The 20,527-nt window shown below is 41.8% G+C and overlaps 2 protein-coding genes across 2 annotated transcripts; both read left to right on the top strand.

The window, feature by feature from the left end:
- The first annotated feature begins 2,842 nt into the window (after window positions 1-2,842).
- On the top strand, window positions 2,843-7,747 carry LOC124133451. The gene is made up of 3 exons (XM_046497884.2): window positions 2,843-3,149; window positions 3,861-3,935; window positions 6,927-7,747. The coding sequence occupies exons 1-3, from the start codon at window positions 2,888-2,890 to the stop codon at window positions 7,391-7,393; spliced, it is 804 nt and encodes a 267-aa protein (XP_046353840.2). The 5' UTR covers window positions 2,843-2,887; the 3' UTR covers window positions 7,394-7,747.
- Window positions 7,748-14,894: 7,147 nt separating this feature from the next.
- LOC124133452 lies at window positions 14,895-19,045 on the top strand. The gene is made up of 3 exons (XM_046497885.2): window positions 14,895-15,210; window positions 17,149-17,223; window positions 18,326-19,045. The coding sequence occupies exons 1-3, from the start codon at window positions 14,934-14,936 to the stop codon at window positions 18,790-18,792; spliced, it is 819 nt and encodes a 272-aa protein (XP_046353841.2). The 5' UTR covers window positions 14,895-14,933; the 3' UTR covers window positions 18,793-19,045.
- The last annotated feature ends 1,482 nt before the right edge of the window (window positions 19,046-20,527 follow it).

Here is a 20,527-nt window from a genome sequence, read left to right as displayed (position 1 = left end):
TTTATAATTTTATTTTACAATGAATAAACATTAGAAATAAGCCAGTTTGAAAAATATCTTGATTTTGAAAAATGCTTTTTTGACTGATGAATCAATATTTTTGGAAAATGTGCTTTTCAAATTACATCAAATGATGTGTGAAATTAAAATGTTTTGAGTTGAATTTTCATTTTTCTGTTTTGTGTCATATCAATACTGTAATATGTCTATTTAAAAACACTCATTTAATAATCAAACTTTAAAATGACCATTTTATTGGCAAAATGATTTTATCATCCGGTGCCTCTAGATGGCGCCACTTATTGAAAAAATGTCGTGGTGACTTGTTTTTTTTTATTGCGTAATTTGATTCAGGACATATTTTCCTACAAAATGATACCAACTATATACCCATTTCTTGAATTTGTTGTGTGTATGCAACCACTTTAAGGGGTGTCTCTCCGCAGAGAAACATCAACTAGGGGGATGTTTCCAGTGGGTACGAGTTCCTTGAGTTCAACTGAGGTCAGCATTCGCGATGTTCCTTCTGTCACCCCGAGAGCCTGGGCCACGGATGACGAGCGATGTCCAGTTCTTGCCTACAAGCGCTAAGCTGAACTTATACCAGAAGGGTTTACTTGGCCACCAATTCCAAAATGTCTCCTGTAGGACATCCTTGGTGACATTGTGCACAGTTACCAGGGAACAAACTTTCAGAAAGAAACACGATTGTTTTGTTCTCAAAATGAAGTCAAATGCTCAGAATTTAAAGTTATGATGTATTATGGGTTCACGTCCTTAGTAAAGTATTTATAGATGTACCGAGCATTAGTACGAGGTCATGATCAGGTGGTGTTTTAGCTTGTGTCTGTATTCATACGCGTGACCCAGTTCAAGCGACTTACCGTTTTCTGCACGTGTTCCACGAGTAAAAAATAAAATACTAAACTCGCTCCCGTGCCATGCCATGTTTATGATATCTGACTCGATTTCTTAATAATTAGGTGTTCATATTTCGCTAACCTCTTGGACATGACTATGTCGGAAAACACCTATGGCTAATATACAGAATACAGACAGATTACAATCAATCTAGTGAGTATGTGGGGTTTCACGCTCACTTTGGGGGTAATGACAACAACGTTACTCAGTCCCTTGACGTTACCACTTTGTTCAAACTTCGATTATGGGTATCTTTCCACAGAACAAGGGTCGTCTTCAAGGTGAGTCTCCTGGCACGGCTAAGCGACGCAACTCAACCACTCATTCTCGACGTCAGATAACGTGGACACCTTGGGTCAATGCTGTTGAGGGCAATGTTCGAGTAAATCTTCATTCCTTTGAGGGGCGGTCGGGTTAAAGCGTTCGCTCGTCACGCCGAAGTCCTAGGTTCTAATCCCGACATGGGTACAATGTGCGAAGCCCATTTCTGGTGTCCCCCGCCGTGATATTGCTGGCATATTGCTAAAAGCGACGTAAAACCAAACTCACTCACTCACTTAGATATAATGGATCCGAGGCCTATTATGTTGAAGGTATGGATAGTTACGAGGATATTCTCCACCTTAAAATACATAGTTCTACACTTTGACCAAATAAGCTAGTATGATTTGAGCAGAGACTATAAAATCCCTTCTCGAAATTTAGGTTTCGCTAACCCCTGGGACATGACAGCGTCGGAAAACACCTGTGGCTAAAGATGTACTGAATTCTATAATCGTACTATGTTTTGAAATCATTTACAGTAAACTACGGTTATAACGAACTCAAAGGGACTACTAATTTTAGTTCGTTATAACCGTAATTCGTTATAAGCATATATACAGCATAACTACAGCATATAGTCGGGACTAAAAAGTTAGTTCGTTATATCCGTTAGTTCGTTATAAGCGTGTTCGTTATAACCGTAGTTTACTGTACTTGAGTGTCCAAATAAAACAACAGTTTACTGCGAAGTGTAAATTCATTGAAATTAAGAATATATGACGTTGACAACAACAACAACAACAACTATCCATTCCTGAATATAATGGAGCGTTCCTACAACAGCAGGACGTCGCAGATGTGTGTAGGGCACATTGTTTCGGTGTTCTGTATACATACACGTGTGATAGGATGAATGCATATGTGTTTTGGACAGACCAACATACATCAGCGACAGGGCCGGGGGATGATATTTCTTTCAGCGGTGTGGGGCATTCGTGTCACAGTATTTACAAACAATACAGTGATATCACTGAAGGAGGCACCGTGGAAGTGAAAGGTACGGCTGTGAGTGGTAACATGGAGAGCAAGGAGGTTCCTGCAGAAAGGCGTGACCTGTTACCAACATGATGAAAGACAAGATGGGATAAGATATGATACTGATGTGAACGTTTATGCAAAGAATCACCTGGGAACCAGAGATGACTACTGCAGATGTAATGTATGTGAGGAATTCAATGGAGAATTTAAAACGTCAACGCAAGAACATAACCACCCTCGATTATCCTCCGAAACAGATCCATTGGGCACAGTTGGCAATGCTACTACTACTACTACTACTACTACTACTGACCCGTGACTACTACTACTACTGACCCGTGAAGATCCGGGTTAGAATAGGTCTTCAGCAACCCATGACTGCCGTGAAAGGCGACTATGCTTGTCGTAAGAGGCGACTAACGGGATCGGGTGGTCAGGCTCACTGTCTTGGATTGTCTGGTCCAGACTTGCATATTTACAGACCGCCGTCATATTGCTGGAATATTGCTGAGTGCGGCGTTAAACAACAAACAAACAAACAAACAAACAAACAAACACACCGTGCATCAACTGCGCAGTCCCGACCTGTTTGGACCATGGAATACGCATGATGCACACAAACAGTCAAGGCTGTTCTCATCTACATTTGGTGTTCGTATACTTCATGATGGCGTGTTTGGTTAGATTTCTGACGTGCTTGCTCTTTTGCATCTTCAAGGTGGTGTCAACTGCATCTGTTCCCAGTGCAACTGAGATGAAGACATCTTTGCAGGACACGCAGGAGATGGCGGAGAACCTGACACAGCGCATGGATGCAATGTCTGCCATGTTCAGTGAAAACGTGAGACTGATGAACAGCGCTGAGATCCGGTTGCGTCACACCATGGATGTGGACGGAGGACTCGTGGACACCCAGACTAAGCTTGGTAGGTATAAATCATATATCTACATCACAACATTGTAGAGTGAGTGAGTGAGTTAAAATTTAACGTCGCATTGGCATTATTTCAGCCATATAGCGACTCACAACATTGTAGAGTGAGTGAGTTAAGATTTAACGTCGCATCAGCATTATTTCAGCCATATGGCGACTCACAACATTGTAGATGAAGATGAGAGAGACGAACAACTCCACCAAAGACTACTACTACTACAAGAGAGATGACTAACTTTCAAAAAGGTAACTTTCTTTTAATGTCGATCAGTATTCCAGCAGCTCCAGTCTTTGGTGTCTTCATTTTCATGGACAGTCGAGCATGTTCTTTCTGCGAAGAGTTGTTCAAAAGTTGTTTGATCTAGATTACAACATTCCTGTCCTCAGTGAAGGTATCAAAAGATTTTATTTAATGACTTGCCTTTGCATGTGTTTGTGACGGTGCCACCGGTAGGGTAGGATACGTTCACCTTTTAGCGAACACCTGGCATCATCATTATTTGATAATGATTCATAACACATACGTATGACATAGTCGGAATTGTACAATAAACTCTGTTGTGAGAGATTTCTTATGATCATGGAAATGGTTTTTGTCGAAGACTGACTATTCGTTTCCGTTAGTCGCATCTTACGACAAGCTTGAGTTTCTGAAGACCAATTCCAACAAGCATATACCTAATGTTGCATTATTGGTTTGTAGAACGTCGTGGTGGTGCCGTCTACACACGATGGGGGCATGACACGTGTCCGGGGGGATCCTATCTCGCTTACAGTGGTAAGAATTGTTGTATTTCTTCACATCTTTATCCTAAAGTTACTAACCATTTTACAGATGTAAGAATTGTCGTATTTCTAAACATGTTTATCCTCAAGTTACTAGCCATTTTACAGTTGTAAGAATTGTCACATTTCTTAACATCTTTATCCTCAAGTTACAAGCCATTTTACAGTTGTAAGAATTGTCGTATTTCTTTACATCTTTATCCTCAAGTTACTAGCCATTTTACAGTTGTAAGAATTGTCACATTTCAAATCATCTTTATCTTCAAGTTACAAGCCATTTTACAGTTGTAAGAATTGCCGTATTTCTTAACATGTTTATCCTCAAGTTACTATCCATTTTACAGTTGTAAGAATTGTCACATTTCTTAACATCATTATCCTCACGTTACCAGCCATTTTACAGTTCTCAGAATTGTCGTATTTCTAAAAATGTTTATCCTCAAGTTACTAGCCATTTTACAGTTGTAAGAATTGTCGTATTTCTTAACATGTTTATCCTCAAGTTACAAGCCATTTTACAGTTGTTAGAATTGCCGTATTTCTCAACATGGTTATCCTAAAGTTACAAGCCATTTTACAGTTGTAAGAATTGCCGTATTTCTTAACATGTTTATCCTCAAGTTACTATCCATTTTACAGTTGTAAGAATTGTCACATTTCTTAACATCATTATCCTCACGTTACCAGCCATTTTACAGTTCTCAGAATTGTCGTATTTCTAAAAATGTTTATCCTCAAGTTACTAGCCATTTTACAGTTCTAAGAATTGTCGTATTTCTTAACATGTTTATCCTCAAGTTACAAGCCATTTTACAGTTATAAGAATTGCCGTATTTCTCAACATGGTTATCCTAAAGTTACTATCCATTTTACAGTTGTAAGAATTGCCGTATTTCTTAACATGTTTATCCTAAAGTTACTAGCCATTTTACAGTTGTAAGAATTGCCGTATTTCTTAACATGTTTATCCTCAAGTTACTAGCCATTTTACAGTTCTAAGAATTGCCGTATTTCTCAACATGGTTATCCTAAAGTTACTATCCATTTTACAGTTGTAAGAATTGCCGTATTTCTTAACATGTTTATCCTAAAGTTACTAGCCATTTTACAGTTGTAAGAATTGCCGTATTTCTTAACATGTTTATCCTCAAGTTACTAGCCATTTTACAGTTATAAGAATTGCCGTATTTCTCAACATGGTTATCCTAAAGTTACTATCCATTTTACAGTTGTAAGAATTGCCGTATTTCTTAACATGTTTATCCTAAAGTTACTAGCCATTTTACAGTTGTAAGAATTGCCGTATTTCTTAACATGTTTATCCTCAAGTTACTAGCCATTTTACAGTTCTAAGAATTGCCGTATTCTCAACATGGTTATCCTAAAGTTACAAGCCATTTTACAGTTGTTAGAATTGCATTCCAAAAATATTCACCTTAAAGTAACTCACAAGTTTACAGTAGTAAAACTGGTATATTCTATCTCTCTTGTTACCCACCACTTGTTAGTATGTTACCGACCAGTTTCCAGTCTTGAAAGAATTGGCTTATTCGAACCTATCGTTTCTCACCATTTTACAACCGTAGAATTTAATTTATTTTTAAATCTTAATCTTAAAACTACTCACCATGTTAAGGATGAAACAATTTGTTTATTCTAAACATCATTATCTCAATAAAGTTACTAAACATTTTACAGTAGTGAGAAAGGGTTTATTCTAAGCATTTGGTTCTTATCTGCTAGGTGGATCACCGAACATGAAATATTGGAATGACATTTTCCTTGGGTATACATGTCTCATGAGACTCCTTATCCTCAATGAAAACAACCCATTGAAGCTGTTTGCGTTTTCTAAATACTAATATATCCATAAATGGTGCTTGATGTTTCATATTTCAAGTTAATGTTTGTTTGTTGGATCAATTGATTGTTTCCAAACGCACACGGACTATCTTCAAAATATGAAATACCGTATTCGACGTAATAAGCGCCCCGCTCTCATAAGCGCCCACGGCTATATTTGCTAATATATTGGCAAGTGAACAATCCCAATTAGCACCCCTTCCGATTGATCAATGTACACAAGACTTACATATTCGGGTATAATACGCACTCGTGTGTTATATACACCCTTAATTTTGGGCAATTAAATTCTGGAAAAATATATCTGTCATATATAAACATTTCAGGCTGTCAGCATAAACCACGAAATTTATCTTTCAACTCTGTTTTTCCACCAAAATAATATTCTAATAAGAGCCCCCTATTTCTTATTTTGAGAGCGCCCTGGGCGCTTATTACGTCGAATACGGTAGGTCATGTGTAATCTGCACCAGGTTGGTGGATTACATCAAGTAGCTTAAATACACAATAAGAAATATAATTAACATTTAATGTGGGGACGCGTTTTGAACGTCCCCTTGGCGGTTATGGCGGTTATTGGCGGTCTTCAAATCCCATTGCCCCATGCCTACCCGAAGAGTCATGATTGGCCATGGTTAGTTACAATGTGCGATCTGGCGCATTGTATATCATTACACCCCGACAGAGTGGTTTGTTACTTTGAACATCAGCTTCTGGGTTGTCACATTCAGACATGAGTACCAACAGGCAATTAGGATGAAACTGCACTATCCATTCCTTTACAAGACCCGTGAAGATCCGGGGTAGTATATGTCTTCAGCAACCCATGCTTGCCGTAAAAGGCGACTGTGCCTGTCGTAAGAGGCGACTTACGGGATCGGGTGGTCAGGCTCGCTGACTTGGTTGATGCATATCATCGTTTCCCAATTGCGTGGATCAATGCTCATGATGTCAATCACTGGATCGTCTGGTCCAGACTCGATTATTTACAGACCGCCATCTTATAGCTGGAATATTGCTGTGTGCGGCGTTAAACAACAGACAACAAAAAAAACATTCATTCCTTTAAAAGAATAACGTGTTTGTTTAGACTACGCTCGTTTGATCTAATGTGTTTCAGGTTTCACGGTTGGGGGGCATCATTCCCATGCTGGAGCGGGTTCTAATATCCTCTGCACTCACCCCGAGCCTCAGTTTGAAAAAACCTTCGCCAGAAACACGAGTTCATACAACTTCTTGTACGGAGCAGAGTATGAACAGATCTGGAGATCAGATCTCGCAGACCAGGACCCCCCATGCGCTGTGTGCAGAAGTGCCACTCGAACGTCTGCCATCTTGGTTCCTGGAAGACACGAGTGTATGGAAGGTTGGAACACAGAGTACTGGGGATTCCTTGTTGGTCCAAAACACGATGATGCTGGGAATTCTGAGTATATTTGCCTTGATTCAGACCCAAAGTCAATTGAAGGGGGGTACGCGAGCCATGACGGACGTTTGTTGTTCAATGTCGAGTACCAGTGTGGATCCCTGCCGTGTCCCCCATACAAAAACACGTACTTCGTCCCCTGCGCTCTCTGCACTAAGTGAAAGCAAATTCTTTCGATATTTTCATTTTATTTGATAGTCGTAAAATGGAAACAGCTGTAATGTGTATACTCCGTTGTTATAAAATCATGTGTATTTCCTATGTGGCGAGTCATTTTTGAATTGTGATATCAAAAGTGATACATGATGCTCTCTTCGTGAAAACGCGCTGCTGAAAAACCTTTATATCACCAATATGTGTTTTGTTTCGTAATTCTTGCAACGACACAATGTGAGCTGGGTAAGTGACACTGAAAAGAAGCCTTACATAATATATATAATCCACCATTTAACACACAGTAACAGGTCAATCATTTGTATCTAATTCAAAAATGCAAAATAAAATGTAACAATTTATCTCGAGTTTTCTATTAGGACATACGGATTCACTGGATCACATAATGCTACTGGTTTATAGCACAGTAATTCACAGTGAGTGAGTGAGTGAGTGAGTGAGTGAGTGAGTATGGTTTCACGCCACTTTCAGCAATATTCCTGTGGCGGTGGGGTACCCCTAGTGGTTAAAGCGTTTGCTCTTCGCGCCGAAACCCCGGGTTTTATTCCCCACATGGGTACAATGTGTGAAGCCCTGGGCCCCGTTCTACAAAGCGATCTTAGCGCTAAGGTGATCGTAACTCCCATACTTTAACATAGGCTTACGATTATCGTAGCGCTAAGATCGCTTTGTGCACGTGGAACGGGGTCCAGGTGTCCCCTTTGGTAATATTGCTGTAATATTGCCAAAAACGGCGTAAAACCATACTCACTCATTTCAGGAATATTCCAGCAATATCACGGCGGCTGACACCAGAAATGGGCTTCAGTGGCTGAATAAGTGATGCTTTGTTCCATAATGCTTTATATCGTGGACTACGACAGAACCACTTATTTAGGGCATCCGACCATTTTAGTTTTTCCTGACTATGTGTTGTTCTGATGGAGAACTATCACCGACGACCCAAGGGTTCACCTGTTCATTTAACCTCATGATTCGACGCTTTTGGAAATCCCGTCATCCTAATAGTGTTGACGGGAAGTTTTGTGCAGCACGGTTGCTGTGTGTACGGTAGGACATGCTTACATTTTCATCGACATAAACTTAGTGGTGATCTCTGAAACTTAGTGGTGAAACCAATATGATCACTGAAACTTAGTGGTGAAACCAATATGATCACTGAAACGTAGTAGTGAAAGCAATATGATCACTGAAACTTAGTAGTGAAACCAATATGATCACTGAAACTTAGTGGTGAAACCAATATGATCACTGAAACTTAGTAGTGAAACCAATATAATCACTGAAACTTAGTTGGTTTGGTTGGTTGGTTGGTTGTGTAACGCCGCACTCAGCAATATTCCAGCTATATGACGGCGGTCTGTTAATAATCGAGTCTGGACCAGACAATCCAGTGATTGATATCATGAGCATCGATCCACGTAATTGGGATCGATGACATGCATCAACCAAGTCAGCCAGCCTGACCACCCGATCCCGTTAGTCGCCTTTTACGGCAAGCATGGGTTGCTGAAGAACTATTCTACCCCGGATCTTCACGGGTCCTGAAACTTAGAGGTGAAACCAATATGATCATTGAAACTTAGTGGTGAAACCAATATGATCATTGAAACTTAGTGGTGAAACCAATATGATCACTGAAACTTAGTGGTGAAACCAATTTGATCACTGAAACTTAGTAGTGAAACCAATTTGATCACTGAAACTTAGTGGTGAAACCAATTTGATCATTGAAACTTAGTGGTGAAACCAATATGATCACTGAAACTTAGTGGTGAAACCAATTTGATCATTGAAACTTAATGATGAAACCAGGTGTTCCTGTTCTACCGGTTGCACCCGCCACACAATTAGCTCTGAAAATTAAGTGCTTGTTGCCTGACGCCGCACAGCAGTACCGAGTCTATACGATGGCGGCCAGAAAACAAGGCAAGCTAGTGACAGTGGATCAGACAATCCAGTGACAAGGTAGCGCGTTGATGATTTGACATTTTATGTTTATCTGTTAACTTGAAGTTCTTATTTAATTCCGCCACCCATTTAAAGTAAGGGGTGTACATGAAATCAGGCCCCTGATATAATTGCATGTTTCTGATCAAGAAAGATTTATCTCTTGGTTCAGTCACACTTCAGTAACCCATGCTTGCATTAAAAAGTGACTATGCTTGTCGTAAGAGTCGACTAACGGGATCGGGTGGTCAGGCTCGCTGACTTGGTTGATGCATGTCATCCCATCACAATTGCCTACATCGAGACCCGTGAAGATCCGGGATAGAATAGGTCTTCAGCAACCCATGCTTGCTGTAAAAGGCGACTATGCTTGTCGTACGAGGCGACTAACGGGATCGGGTGGTCAGGCTCGCTGACTTGGATTGTCTGGTCTAGACTCGATTATTTACAGACCACCGTCATATTGCTGGAATATTGCTGAGTGCGGCGTTAAACAACAAACAAACAAACAAACAAACCTTGCATCAACTGCGCAGTCCCTACTTGTTTGGACCATGGAATACGCGTACAAGGCGACTAACGGGATCGGGTGGTCAGGCTCGCTGACTTGGTTGATGCATGTCATCGAGCCAAATCGCGTGGATCGATGCTCATGATATTAATAACTGGAATGTCTGGTCCGAACTCGATTATTTACAGACAGCCGTCATATAGATGGAATATTGCTGAGTGCGGGGTAAAACAACAAAACAACCAAACCAACACTCATGCTAAATATTTTCTGGCAATTTGATGCTTTTATTGAGTGCAGATGAAATCTATGTAAAGGGAATCCCGAAGGAAAAAAGTATTCATTGGAGACGATTGCCCTTTCATGAAACAGACGGACATGGGTACGGTACTGACAGACTTAGGATCAAAATCGGGATTCGAACCCACGACCAACATATTTGTACCTACGAATTGTGCATTGGACCGCTTGCCTACCCTGACCTCAAGGAGGAGCCAAATATAGGATGTTTGTGCTATGAGAGAAAAAAATCAGGACCCATTTTAACATCGTAAGCTCAGTACTAGGCCAGCCTGTTGCATAGGTCTCTGGGAACCTATATTTGTCGTAAGAGACGAGCACCTGGATCTGTGACTTGGTTTATTGAGTGTCGTTTGCTGCTCAGAACCAGTCACTTCCCACTCGAAACCATCAATGTGTGATTTGCATCAAAAGTGTAAATATGAAATGTAGATGATGCAATGAATTTATTTAGACTGTCCAACGCATTGTCAGTGGATGCCCAGCTTTGGCACAAACAGAGTATGATGGATTGGCTCGCTCTTTACATCCTTCGCCATGCTAGTGGTTTTGACTCAGAGCTCCATCCTTGGTACGACCCTGAATATGTAGAGCGCGTCATGGAAAATGATATACTGGACAACAAAAGTTCCTGTGACACCACTTTTTTAGTTTATTTTTCAAACAAGTAAAGTTTGGTTTTCAATGTTGTTGTACATGAATGGAATCAAGTCACAAAAACGCAACTGCTACAGAAAAGCATGCATTCCATGCAAAAGTTGACTTTTGTGCAAGCCCCATGCATTTCATACCCAAGAATCGGTATAAAACATGTGCGTTAACGGGATTCCATATGCACTGTTAAGCATCGTGCTGACAACAACCAGTCAGAAAAACAACAAAATTACGCAATTATTCAACATTACGAAATGCCAAACCTGTCCGAAAATGAGCATCTGCGAGGCATTGGTATGCTTGAAGCAGGATCGTGTCAACGTGATGTTCCAAGACAATTTAACGTCCACAGAAACACCATTTGGTGTTTATGGCAACGTTGGCAACAGACGAATGCAGTCAGAGACCATCCTCTGGCCACGCGTAACCAGTAATCGACAAGACAACTGGATTCGAACAACACACCTACGAAATCTATTCCAGTCAGCAACAGTGACTGCAAGAAGCATCCCTGGCCTTCGACGAATATCTTCACAAACCGTACGTCGCCGCCTCAGATGTGCAGGGATTGTCGCCAGAAGAGCCGCCAGACGTCCCATTTTGACAGGAAACCACCGTCAAGCACGTCTACAAGCTCGATTCACTGACGAGTCTCGTTTTCTCCTCAGCCACAGCGATAGACGGATTCGAGTGTACCGACGTCGAGGTGAACGTTACGTCAATCATTGAGTCATGGAAGAAGATCGGTTCGGGGGCGGCAGCGTTATGGTATGGGGTGGGATGACAGCAAGACAGAGGACCCGTTTGCTGAAGGCAGTATGGCAAATTAAACCATTTGAACACTACAGGAGTCTTTTATCTGTTGCAAACCGAAATTGTTTCAGATTTGGTAAAAAACATAACTTTGCACTAAATCTTATTCAATGTCACAGGAACTTTTGTTGTTTAGTATATATTGTATGTATAACAATTGATAGTCACGACAACGCTGAAATACTACCTATGTGACTTCAATATTAACTAGGGGCGGTCGGGTAGCCTAGTGGTTAAAGCGTTCGCTCGTCACGCCGAAGACCCGGGTTCGATTCCCGACATGGGTACATTGTGTGAAGCCCATTTCTGCTGTCCCCCGCCGTGATATTGCTGGAATATTGCTAAAAGCGGCGTAAAACCATACTCACTCACTCACTCAATATTAACTAAATCAATGAACTCAATTTGGTCCGTTACGCCCAAGGGAATCTGTTTCGTGGAATAAAAAAGGACTGGCTATTCTCTGGCTTGGACTTGTTATAAACTGACGTCCAAAAGAAACTTTACCAGAGTTTGAAATCACTCTTGCTCAAAAACAACAAAACATACATGCATGAAGTAAAGTGTATTGAGAAGATCAATATATCAACATAATCAACACTGAAAATGACAATCAAACCGCGACCGAGAATGACGTCAGAGCCCCCCAAAGTTGGGTGTGGTACAAAACTCAAGCTTTTCAGAATCACATAAACAATCGCTCACGTTCAATAACAAGTCATTAGTAGCGTGTGTGACCACCAAATACCTCAATACACGCAAAAACTCTTCGACGCACAGAAAAAGTCAGTCATCTGATGAGGTCACTTGGGATTTGACGCCATTCTTCGTGGAGGGCCAAGATCAGTTCTTGCCGGTTGGCTGGAAGGTGGGGTCGTTGTGGAAGACGACGATCCATCAAGTCCCAGAGGTGTTCTATGGGGGACATGTCGGGTGAGCGTGCAGGCCACGGCAGGACGTTGACGTTGTTGGAAGTTAGTGACAATTCTGGCTGTATGGGCTCTAGCGTTGTCATGCTGATAAATGACACCACGTGGCTGCTGTTGGAGAAATGGTAGGACAACTGGACGAAGAATGTTATCCATGTAACGCTGAGCTGTCAAGTTTCCGTCAACGATGACCAACGGTGTCCTCTCCTGCCCACAGATCTCTCCCCACACCATGACACTCCCTCAACCATATGGTACGACCTCCTGCACGCAACACGCCGCCGCTCGTTCACTCCTTCGGCGGTAAACACGTTGTCTTCCATCAGCTCTAAACATACAGAATCGACTTTCGTCAGTGAAGACAACCCTCTGCCAGTCACGTTGTTGCCAGCGTTGTACAGTCCGGGCCCATCTCAATCGCATACGACGATGTTGCGCTGTCAATAGCTGTCCTCTGTATGGTCTAAAAGCCCTGATTCCATGAGGCCTGAGTCTCCTGGCCACTGTCTGTCGACTAACCCTGTGACCTATGGCATTTGTCGCCGATGACGTCACTGTCAGGAAGCGATTTCGAAGGTGCAAGGTACGCAAGTACCGGTCATTATGGGGCGTGGTCACCCTGGGTCTGCCTGTTCTTGGCCTGTCAGCGGTCCGCTCTGTCTGTCTGTAACGTTGCATCAAGTTTGTAACGGCAACACGGGAGCAACCGAAGGTTCGTGCAATATGGGCGTGGGTGGCTTCCATCTGTACCATACCCAAGGCTCGTTCACGTTGTTCGACTGTGAGTCGTGGCATTTCTTTTGTGGTTTTTTTATCACTGTGGATGTCTGACTTGCCGTTGCAATCGTTTTATACCCTTACCCGCACGTGCATTTGCAGTTGTCCGTGGTGCACGTGTTTTTCACTTTTTCGCGTGTTATCTCGCAAACATGTAACAGACATTTTCTGCATACACTATTGTTGTATTTAGGTTATGTGTTTTATATAGACTTCATCGAAAAATAATTTATAATTCGCTGAAATTTATATTTTCAGTTGGTAAAGTTTCTTTTGGACGTCAGTTTATATTTCAGAACAATGTGCGCATTGTGAAGTTCTTCTTCTGCTACTCTATCAAAACAAAAAAATGTTAAAGATTCAAATCGCAAGCCATACCCACCACTCTTCATTCGCCTGGTTAAACACTGTGTGCTTGGCGTACCAACCTTTATGCCATGGATAAATTCAATGGCTTCACATCACTGTGATGACCGATATTTCTATATTCATTTCGCACTGTAGGCCATCGGCCCATTGTACATTTAGATAGTCAGTCCACAATGGACATTAACGAGCTTCTAATATTCATGGCATGGAATATATATAATGAGAGGTTTTTCATGGTTTCAGCATGGCATGATGACAACAGTATGTTAAATTTATGTAATGTAGGATGGACATAACATTTTCCCGGAATATATTTGTTTCTAAGATTGTTATATGTTTTACAAATTAACAGAAAATGGAATTCGTTATCGATAAGACCAATGTTACAGGGCTCGAGGTTACAAAGTCTTTGGTTTCTTGGGACATTTTGATATCTCCCCACTTCAATATGAAGTGAATGTGAACTGCAACGATACCGGGAAAGCGCAGTACGACATTTATCAATATTGATATTTAGAAGATACACTGTGATGATGACAGCAGAAGAAACGCGTACGTATAAAGATACCAAAGATGGGTTTCGTAACCTTATTCACTCACAAAGACGTCATTGTAGACGTAAGTTATGTTGTATAAATGTTTAGAATCATGTTAAAAATATGAAACTTATCGTTTGACCTTTATTAGAATGATGAAAGAAAAAATCAGATAAGATACACATGTGATACCGACATAACCAGCCTGTGAATACATATACCGGATTTTCAAAATTACTTACAGCAGCATACAGCTAAGTGAAGATAATTACCAGCCGGAGATTCCGGGTTTCAAATACAGGTCCCCAGCAAACTATGCCCGTCGAACGAGGAGACGAACTTGGACCAGGCGATCAGATTCGGTGACTTCGTTTGATAACGTGTCATCGAACCCTGACAATGTGACGTTGCTCAGTATATCAATCATTGGTTTGTCTTGTCCAGACTACATCATTGACATGCTCCCATCATATCGCTGTGTGCGGCGTTAAACAACAACTTAGTGCTAAATATGGGATCAAATAAGTAATATTTCCAGCGACACACTATTGCAATCTCCATGATTGAGAATTGTTTTGCCCTGTGGTTTGAACATCAGTCTTCACATGTCTAAGACATGCAGTACTTTTCACATAGGCAATAGCCAGGGTGCCAGAGTTTTAGTTATTGCATTTCAGTGAAAACCATCATGGCTTTCATGACTTCAGTCGTTGTTGTCTTTCTCTTCTGTGAACAGGCACTGGGTGGCCCAACTGCTAAACAGATGAGAGGTATTTTACAAGAGACACAGGCGTTGACTTGGAACTTATCAAAGCGTATGGATGCAATGTCAGAAATGTTTGACGAGAGTTTGAAATTAATGAACAGTGCCGAAACACGAATGAGGCAGAGCCTGGGAGGAGGAGGAGGCGGAGGAGGAGGAGGCGGGGGAGGAGGGGAACATGCGAATATCACACATGCAAATGGTAGGTACGGATTTACATAAAAGACGGATTTACAGTCACCCGTGAAGATCCGGGCTAGAATTGACCTTCAGAAATCCATGCTTGTCGATAGAGATGACTAACGTTGATAGAAAGTTTACATTGCAATGTATTATGCAAAGGTATAAGCCCATATCCAAAGGTCGTTTTTATTGTTAATTTGTTGATTTCCGTAAAGCCTTTGATTCAGTGACTATCATGGATCTTCTTTGGTATGTCATGTTATCGAGTAATATTCATGGTTATAGTTTTAATATTTTAAGGGATATGAATGCAAAAACCAATGCGAGTGTTAAATTATCAAGATTTCAGAGTATTTTGACTCTCACAGCGGGGTACGTCAAGGTTGCATTTTAAGGCCGCTTCTCTTTTCATTATTTATTAATCAGCTGCATAATGACATCGATCAATGTGGCGATAAAAGTATATTTATTGGACCAGAGTTTTACGAAATATATCTATCATTATATGCAGATGATCTTTGTTTAATTGCTGATTCTGTCATCAGTTTGCTGAGAAAGATTAACAGTTTTGCTCAATTTTGCCCCAAATGTTGTTTAATCCTCAATTTTTATAAAACCGGAAGTGTTGTTTTTCAGAAATAGTGGGAAGTTAAGGAATCATGAATCCTGGTATTTTGGAGATAGAAGCTTAAACATGTCAGCATATGTTGGGTATAAATTGGGTATAAATTTTAAATGTACAATTGTTGCAGTTTCAGATGAATGTGGCAGAAATTAAATAATTGTTGAAATAACACATTTTTTCCTCCTAAGGAGTAGTAAAATACTGATTTAAGCTTTTAGAGCTGCCGGAGGATAGATACCCAAAAGAATATTATATAATGTTGTATAATTATGATCATGTTGGCAGGAAAACCTGTTTTTTATGTTAAAAATATTCTGTTTATATTTGGATTTGGATTTGGATTTGGATTTGTCTGGGAATCTCAGGGAGTAAAGCAGCTTTCTCAAACGAATTTCACACAAGGAAAATAGACTGTTATGTTATCTCGGCATGTATTCCAATATCAAGCATTCCTTTTGTATAAAACAATATCTCACGGCTCAGAATCACGTTATTACGATTAGGTGGATTACCTTTGCATAACAATACGGGAAGACCGGAAGGGGTCCCCAGACAATGTCGGTTTTGTGAAATATGTAGCAATAATATTGTTGAAGGTGAATTTCATTTTCTATATGAATGTCAAGTATATCACGACCTGCGCCATAAACACTTATAAATATACATGTGTACATTGATAAAAAAAAGTACTTTTTTGAAAAATCACATTGTGATAATCTGTCAACTCTAACTCACTGTTCTGACTACATTAGAGATTATAAACACATGATTAGCACGGTTGATCACTCCGTCCTTTAATGAATGTTGATTTCATTTTGTACCTGGTCGTAAGGCTTTATACGAAATAAATGTGACTTGGCATGGCATGGCATGGTATGGCATCGAATGGCACGGGGGCGAGTTTAGTATTTTATTTATTATTCATGGAACACTTGCAGAGGCGACTAACGGGATCGGGTGGTCAGGCTTGCTGACTTGGTTGATGCATGTCATCGATCCAATTTGCATGGGTAAGATGCGACTAATGGGATCGGATGGTCAGGCTCGCTGAGTTGGTTGATGCATGTCATCGTATCCCAATTGCGTAGATCGATGCTCATGATATCAATCACTGAATTGTCTGGCCCAGACTCGATTATTTATACAGACCGCCGTCATATAGCTTGAATATTGCTGAGTACGGCGTTAAACAACAAGCAGACAAACACGAACATTGGCTTCTGGCATGCATATGGGACGTAAAACTGCACAGCCAATTGCGGTGTTTTGGCGACTTGGCAATAACCTATTAGAAGTAAAACGAATTTGTTGTAGTGATCTGTTTTCCTTTAGGTCATCAAGGTGGCGCTGTGTTCACGCGGTGGGGACATGATGCTTGTCCAGTAGGAACGGAAGCTGCATACAGTGGTAAGTATTTTCAGGCCCGGGATAGAATTGGTCTAATCAACCCATGGTCGTAAGAGTGAGTGAGTTGGGTTTAACGCCGCTGTTAACAGTATTCCAGTTATATCGCGGCGTGTCAGCTTAATGTGGAAGGAAAGCCCGAAGTGATGCAGGTCTCAGACGTTTACCACTTTGGTGAAACCAACGAGCACGGGTATGGTGCTGACAAACCTAGAAACATAATTGGGGCGAACATGGACGCGAACCCACAATCATAGATTTCTTGCGTGTCCAAGGGACACAACTCTGTCCAGCGAATCGCGGCGCCTTAGGCGACTGGGCCACCCGTGCCCCCAGTAATCACTTCTGGCGTTCATGTTTTACATTGACGCTGGACCCGTGAAGATCCGGGGTAGAATAGGTCTTCAGCAACCCATGCTTGCTGTGAAAGGCGACTATGCTTGTCGTAAGAGGCGACTAACGGGATCGGGTGGTCAGGCTCGCTGACTTGGTTGATGCATGTCATCGATCCCAATTGCGTGGATCGCTCATGATGTTAATCACTGGATTGTCTGGTCCAGACTCGATTATTTACAGACCGCCGTCATATAGCTGGAATATTGCTGAGTGCGGCGTTAAACAATAACCAACCAACATCATTGACGCTGGAAAGGGTTCCGTCTCTTTGATTAAACAAATTCACCCACTGCCTTGATTTAACAACTCTGTCGATACTCACCGAATTATTATGTTTGAACATGTCTTTCCGTTGGACCGCCTCCGTGGTCTAGTGGTAGAGCGTCCGCCCGGAGAGCGGAAAGTCCGGGGTTCATCCCCGACCGCGTCATACCAAAAGACGTTAAAAGATGGTACTTGTTGTTACCCTGTCTGGCGCTCGGCACTAAGGGGCTAAAACAAGGACTGGTCGGCTAGGAGTCAGTATACTGTATCTGAGTGGGGTATTCATGTTAAACAGCGGCATGGTATCTCAGTGAGCTAGCACTATAAATCGGCATCCGTCCGGACTAGTACAAGCAGCCACACACACACACACGTGCATGCACGTCGCTATATAATTGCAATAATCTTGCGACGTTAAACCCCATTTCACCTCTTTCCGTTGCAGGGTTTGCGGTTGGAGGCCACTCTACACATAAAGGGTCGGGTTCAAACATGCTCTGTGCTCACTCAGAACCCCAGTTCGACAGAACATTTCAAAGAACAACAGGCAAATGCAACTATTTGTATGGGTCGGAATATGAACAAATATGGAGAACCGACCTTACCAATAAGGATACGCCATGTTCTGTGTGTGTCAGTCTCACGCGCTCCACCGCCATGTTGGTTCCTGGAAGACACGACTGTATGAAAGGGTGGCACACAGAGTACTGGGGATTCCTTGTTGGTCCAAAACACGGGGATGTAGGGAATGCTGAGTATATTTGCCTTGATTCAGAACCCACCGCAATAGAAGGTAGTTATCAGGACCATGGCGAACGCTTGTTGTTCAATGTGGAGTACCAGTGTGGGTCCTTGCCATGTCCGCCGTACAAAACGGGATACTTTGTTCCGTGTGCTTTATGCACAATTTAATAAGGTGTGTCCAAATTCATCATGGAATTGTTTGGAATGTGCCACACCTCAGCATAGAATACTGACACTTACATATTAAAAACACGTGGCCACATAATAATTAATCTGGGTTTATATTTCAAGGCTACAAGGGGGCACGGGTGGCCCAGTCGTTTAAGGCGCCGCGATTCGCTGTGCAGAGTTACGTCCCCTGGACACGCCAGAAACCAATGGTTGTGGGTTCGAATCCCGGTTCACCCCGATTATGTTTCTAGGTTTGTCAGCACCATACCTGTGCTCGTGGGTTTCACCGAAGTGGTAAACGTCTAAGACCTGCATCACTTCGGGCTTTCCTCCAACATTAAGCTGACACGCCGTGATATAACTGGAATAATGTTAAAAGCGGCGTTAAACCCAACTCACTCACTCACTCACTCAAGGCTACAAGAGCACCATGAGGTCCCGTTCGTTGGGACAACCGGTGTCAATATCGTTATTTTCAATGATCTAAATACCACTGTGTATCTCACCAGTGTAGGTACCACTCTCTAATAAAGGCTGCTTATTCTTAGCTTTGTGCTCTGTGACACCATGTTTGATTACCTTTTTATCTGTTCGTGGTTTGCTTTCTTCAGGAGTGAGTGAGTGAGTTTGGTTTTACGCCGCTTTTAGCAATATTCCAGCAATATCACGGCGGGGGACACCAGAAATGGGCTTCACACATTGTACCCATGTCGGGAATCGAACCCGGGTCTTCGGCGTGACGAGCGAACGCTTTAACCACTAGGCTACCCGACCGCCCGCTTTCTTCAGGAAGGGGCTAAAGGTAATTATTATTATTCTCAGCTCCTAGGAAGCACTTTATCTATGAGAATAATATAATTTTGCAAAACGTTTGCAACATAATCGTCTACGGCTTTAGTTAAAAGCAGCTCACAATGCCTCAGGCGGACTTGAATCTACTTTCATATACTTACTATCGCTGACTTTCACAACTTCCCGAGGCACGGGTGTTAACTGAAAAGTCCAGTTTCCACCCTTGCCGAACTAGGCTGGAATTCCTGGGCTCGATCGTAGCGCCACCAGTGGCTGTTACGAGTAAAGTCCCTTCTGTGCCTCTCCTATGGACCAATCAAATTCCAGCTCTCGTATCACTTGCATTTGTTTCAAACAAAATGGCGGTGCCCAGTCAAGACAATCTGATCGATAATCAAGATTGTGATAAAACGGGTCTTACATCGCGAAGTGTATCAAATCACGTGAGCACCTTGATTAAAAACTTGAAAAGATTGGGAAAATATCTGTTGCTCGTGGTGGCGGTGCACATGCTGTGCAAATCTCACAATCGACTGAAATCTTCACGACAGTTTACGAACCGAATTTCGATTTCGGTGCGCGATTTTGATTGGACTATGCATAGACTCGTTAGTCCAGCCAAAATATAACTCCATAATACCAGCCTAGTTCGGCAAGGGTGGAAACTGGACTTTTATAGTCAGTTAACTCTCTTGCCTCGGGAAGATGTGACTTTCATGGCTATTTGACTCCTAGATATAGCTGTTAAAGTTAGTGTAAAACGGCACGACACTCTTGCCCCATCCGGACATACGCTCAGAGTTCATTCATCGGATAGTTAAAAATTACAAATGCCCAAACTGTCACAAGGTGAAAAGTATCCCAATGGCGTGTATTAAACAATAAACAAACAAACACAAGGAAAAGGAAGGGATGATACATCCAGAATGAAGTTTTTTTG

This window comes from Haliotis rufescens, unplaced genomic scaffold, assembly GCF_023055435.1.
Source record: "Haliotis rufescens isolate VD_foot unplaced genomic scaffold, xgHalRufe1.0.p SCAF_21, whole genome shotgun sequence".
NCBI classification, from domain to species: domain Eukaryota; kingdom Metazoa; phylum Mollusca; class Gastropoda; order Lepetellida; family Haliotidae; genus Haliotis; species Haliotis rufescens.
Note: the sequence above shows the minus strand (reverse complement) of the source record. Positions and strands in the feature narration are given on the sequence as shown.

Bases quoted from the DNA above. Each gene is read 5' to 3' on its own strand.
- LOC124133451 (XM_046497884.2), top strand. From the start codon at position 2,888: ATGATGGCGTGTTTGGTTAGATTTCTGACGTGCTTGCTCTTTTGCATC. The intron at 3,150-3,860 runs GTAGGTATAAAT...ATTGGTTTGTAG, and splicing joins GGACACCCAGACTAAGCTTG to AACGTCGTGGTGGTGCCGTC. The intron at 3,936-6,926 runs GTAAGAATTGTT...AATGTGTTTCAG, and splicing joins ATCCTATCTCGCTTACAGTG to GTTTCACGGTTGGGGGGCAT.
- LOC124133452 (XM_046497885.2), top strand. From the start codon at position 14,934: ATGGCTTTCATGACTTCAGTCGTTGTTGTCTTTCTCTTCTGTGAACAG. The intron at 15,211-17,148 runs GTAGGTACGGAT...GTTTTCCTTTAG, and splicing joins GAATATCACACATGCAAATG to GTCATCAAGGTGGCGCTGTG. The intron at 17,224-18,325 runs GTAAGTATTTTC...TTTCCGTTGCAG, and splicing joins AACGGAAGCTGCATACAGTG to GGTTTGCGGTTGGAGGCCAC.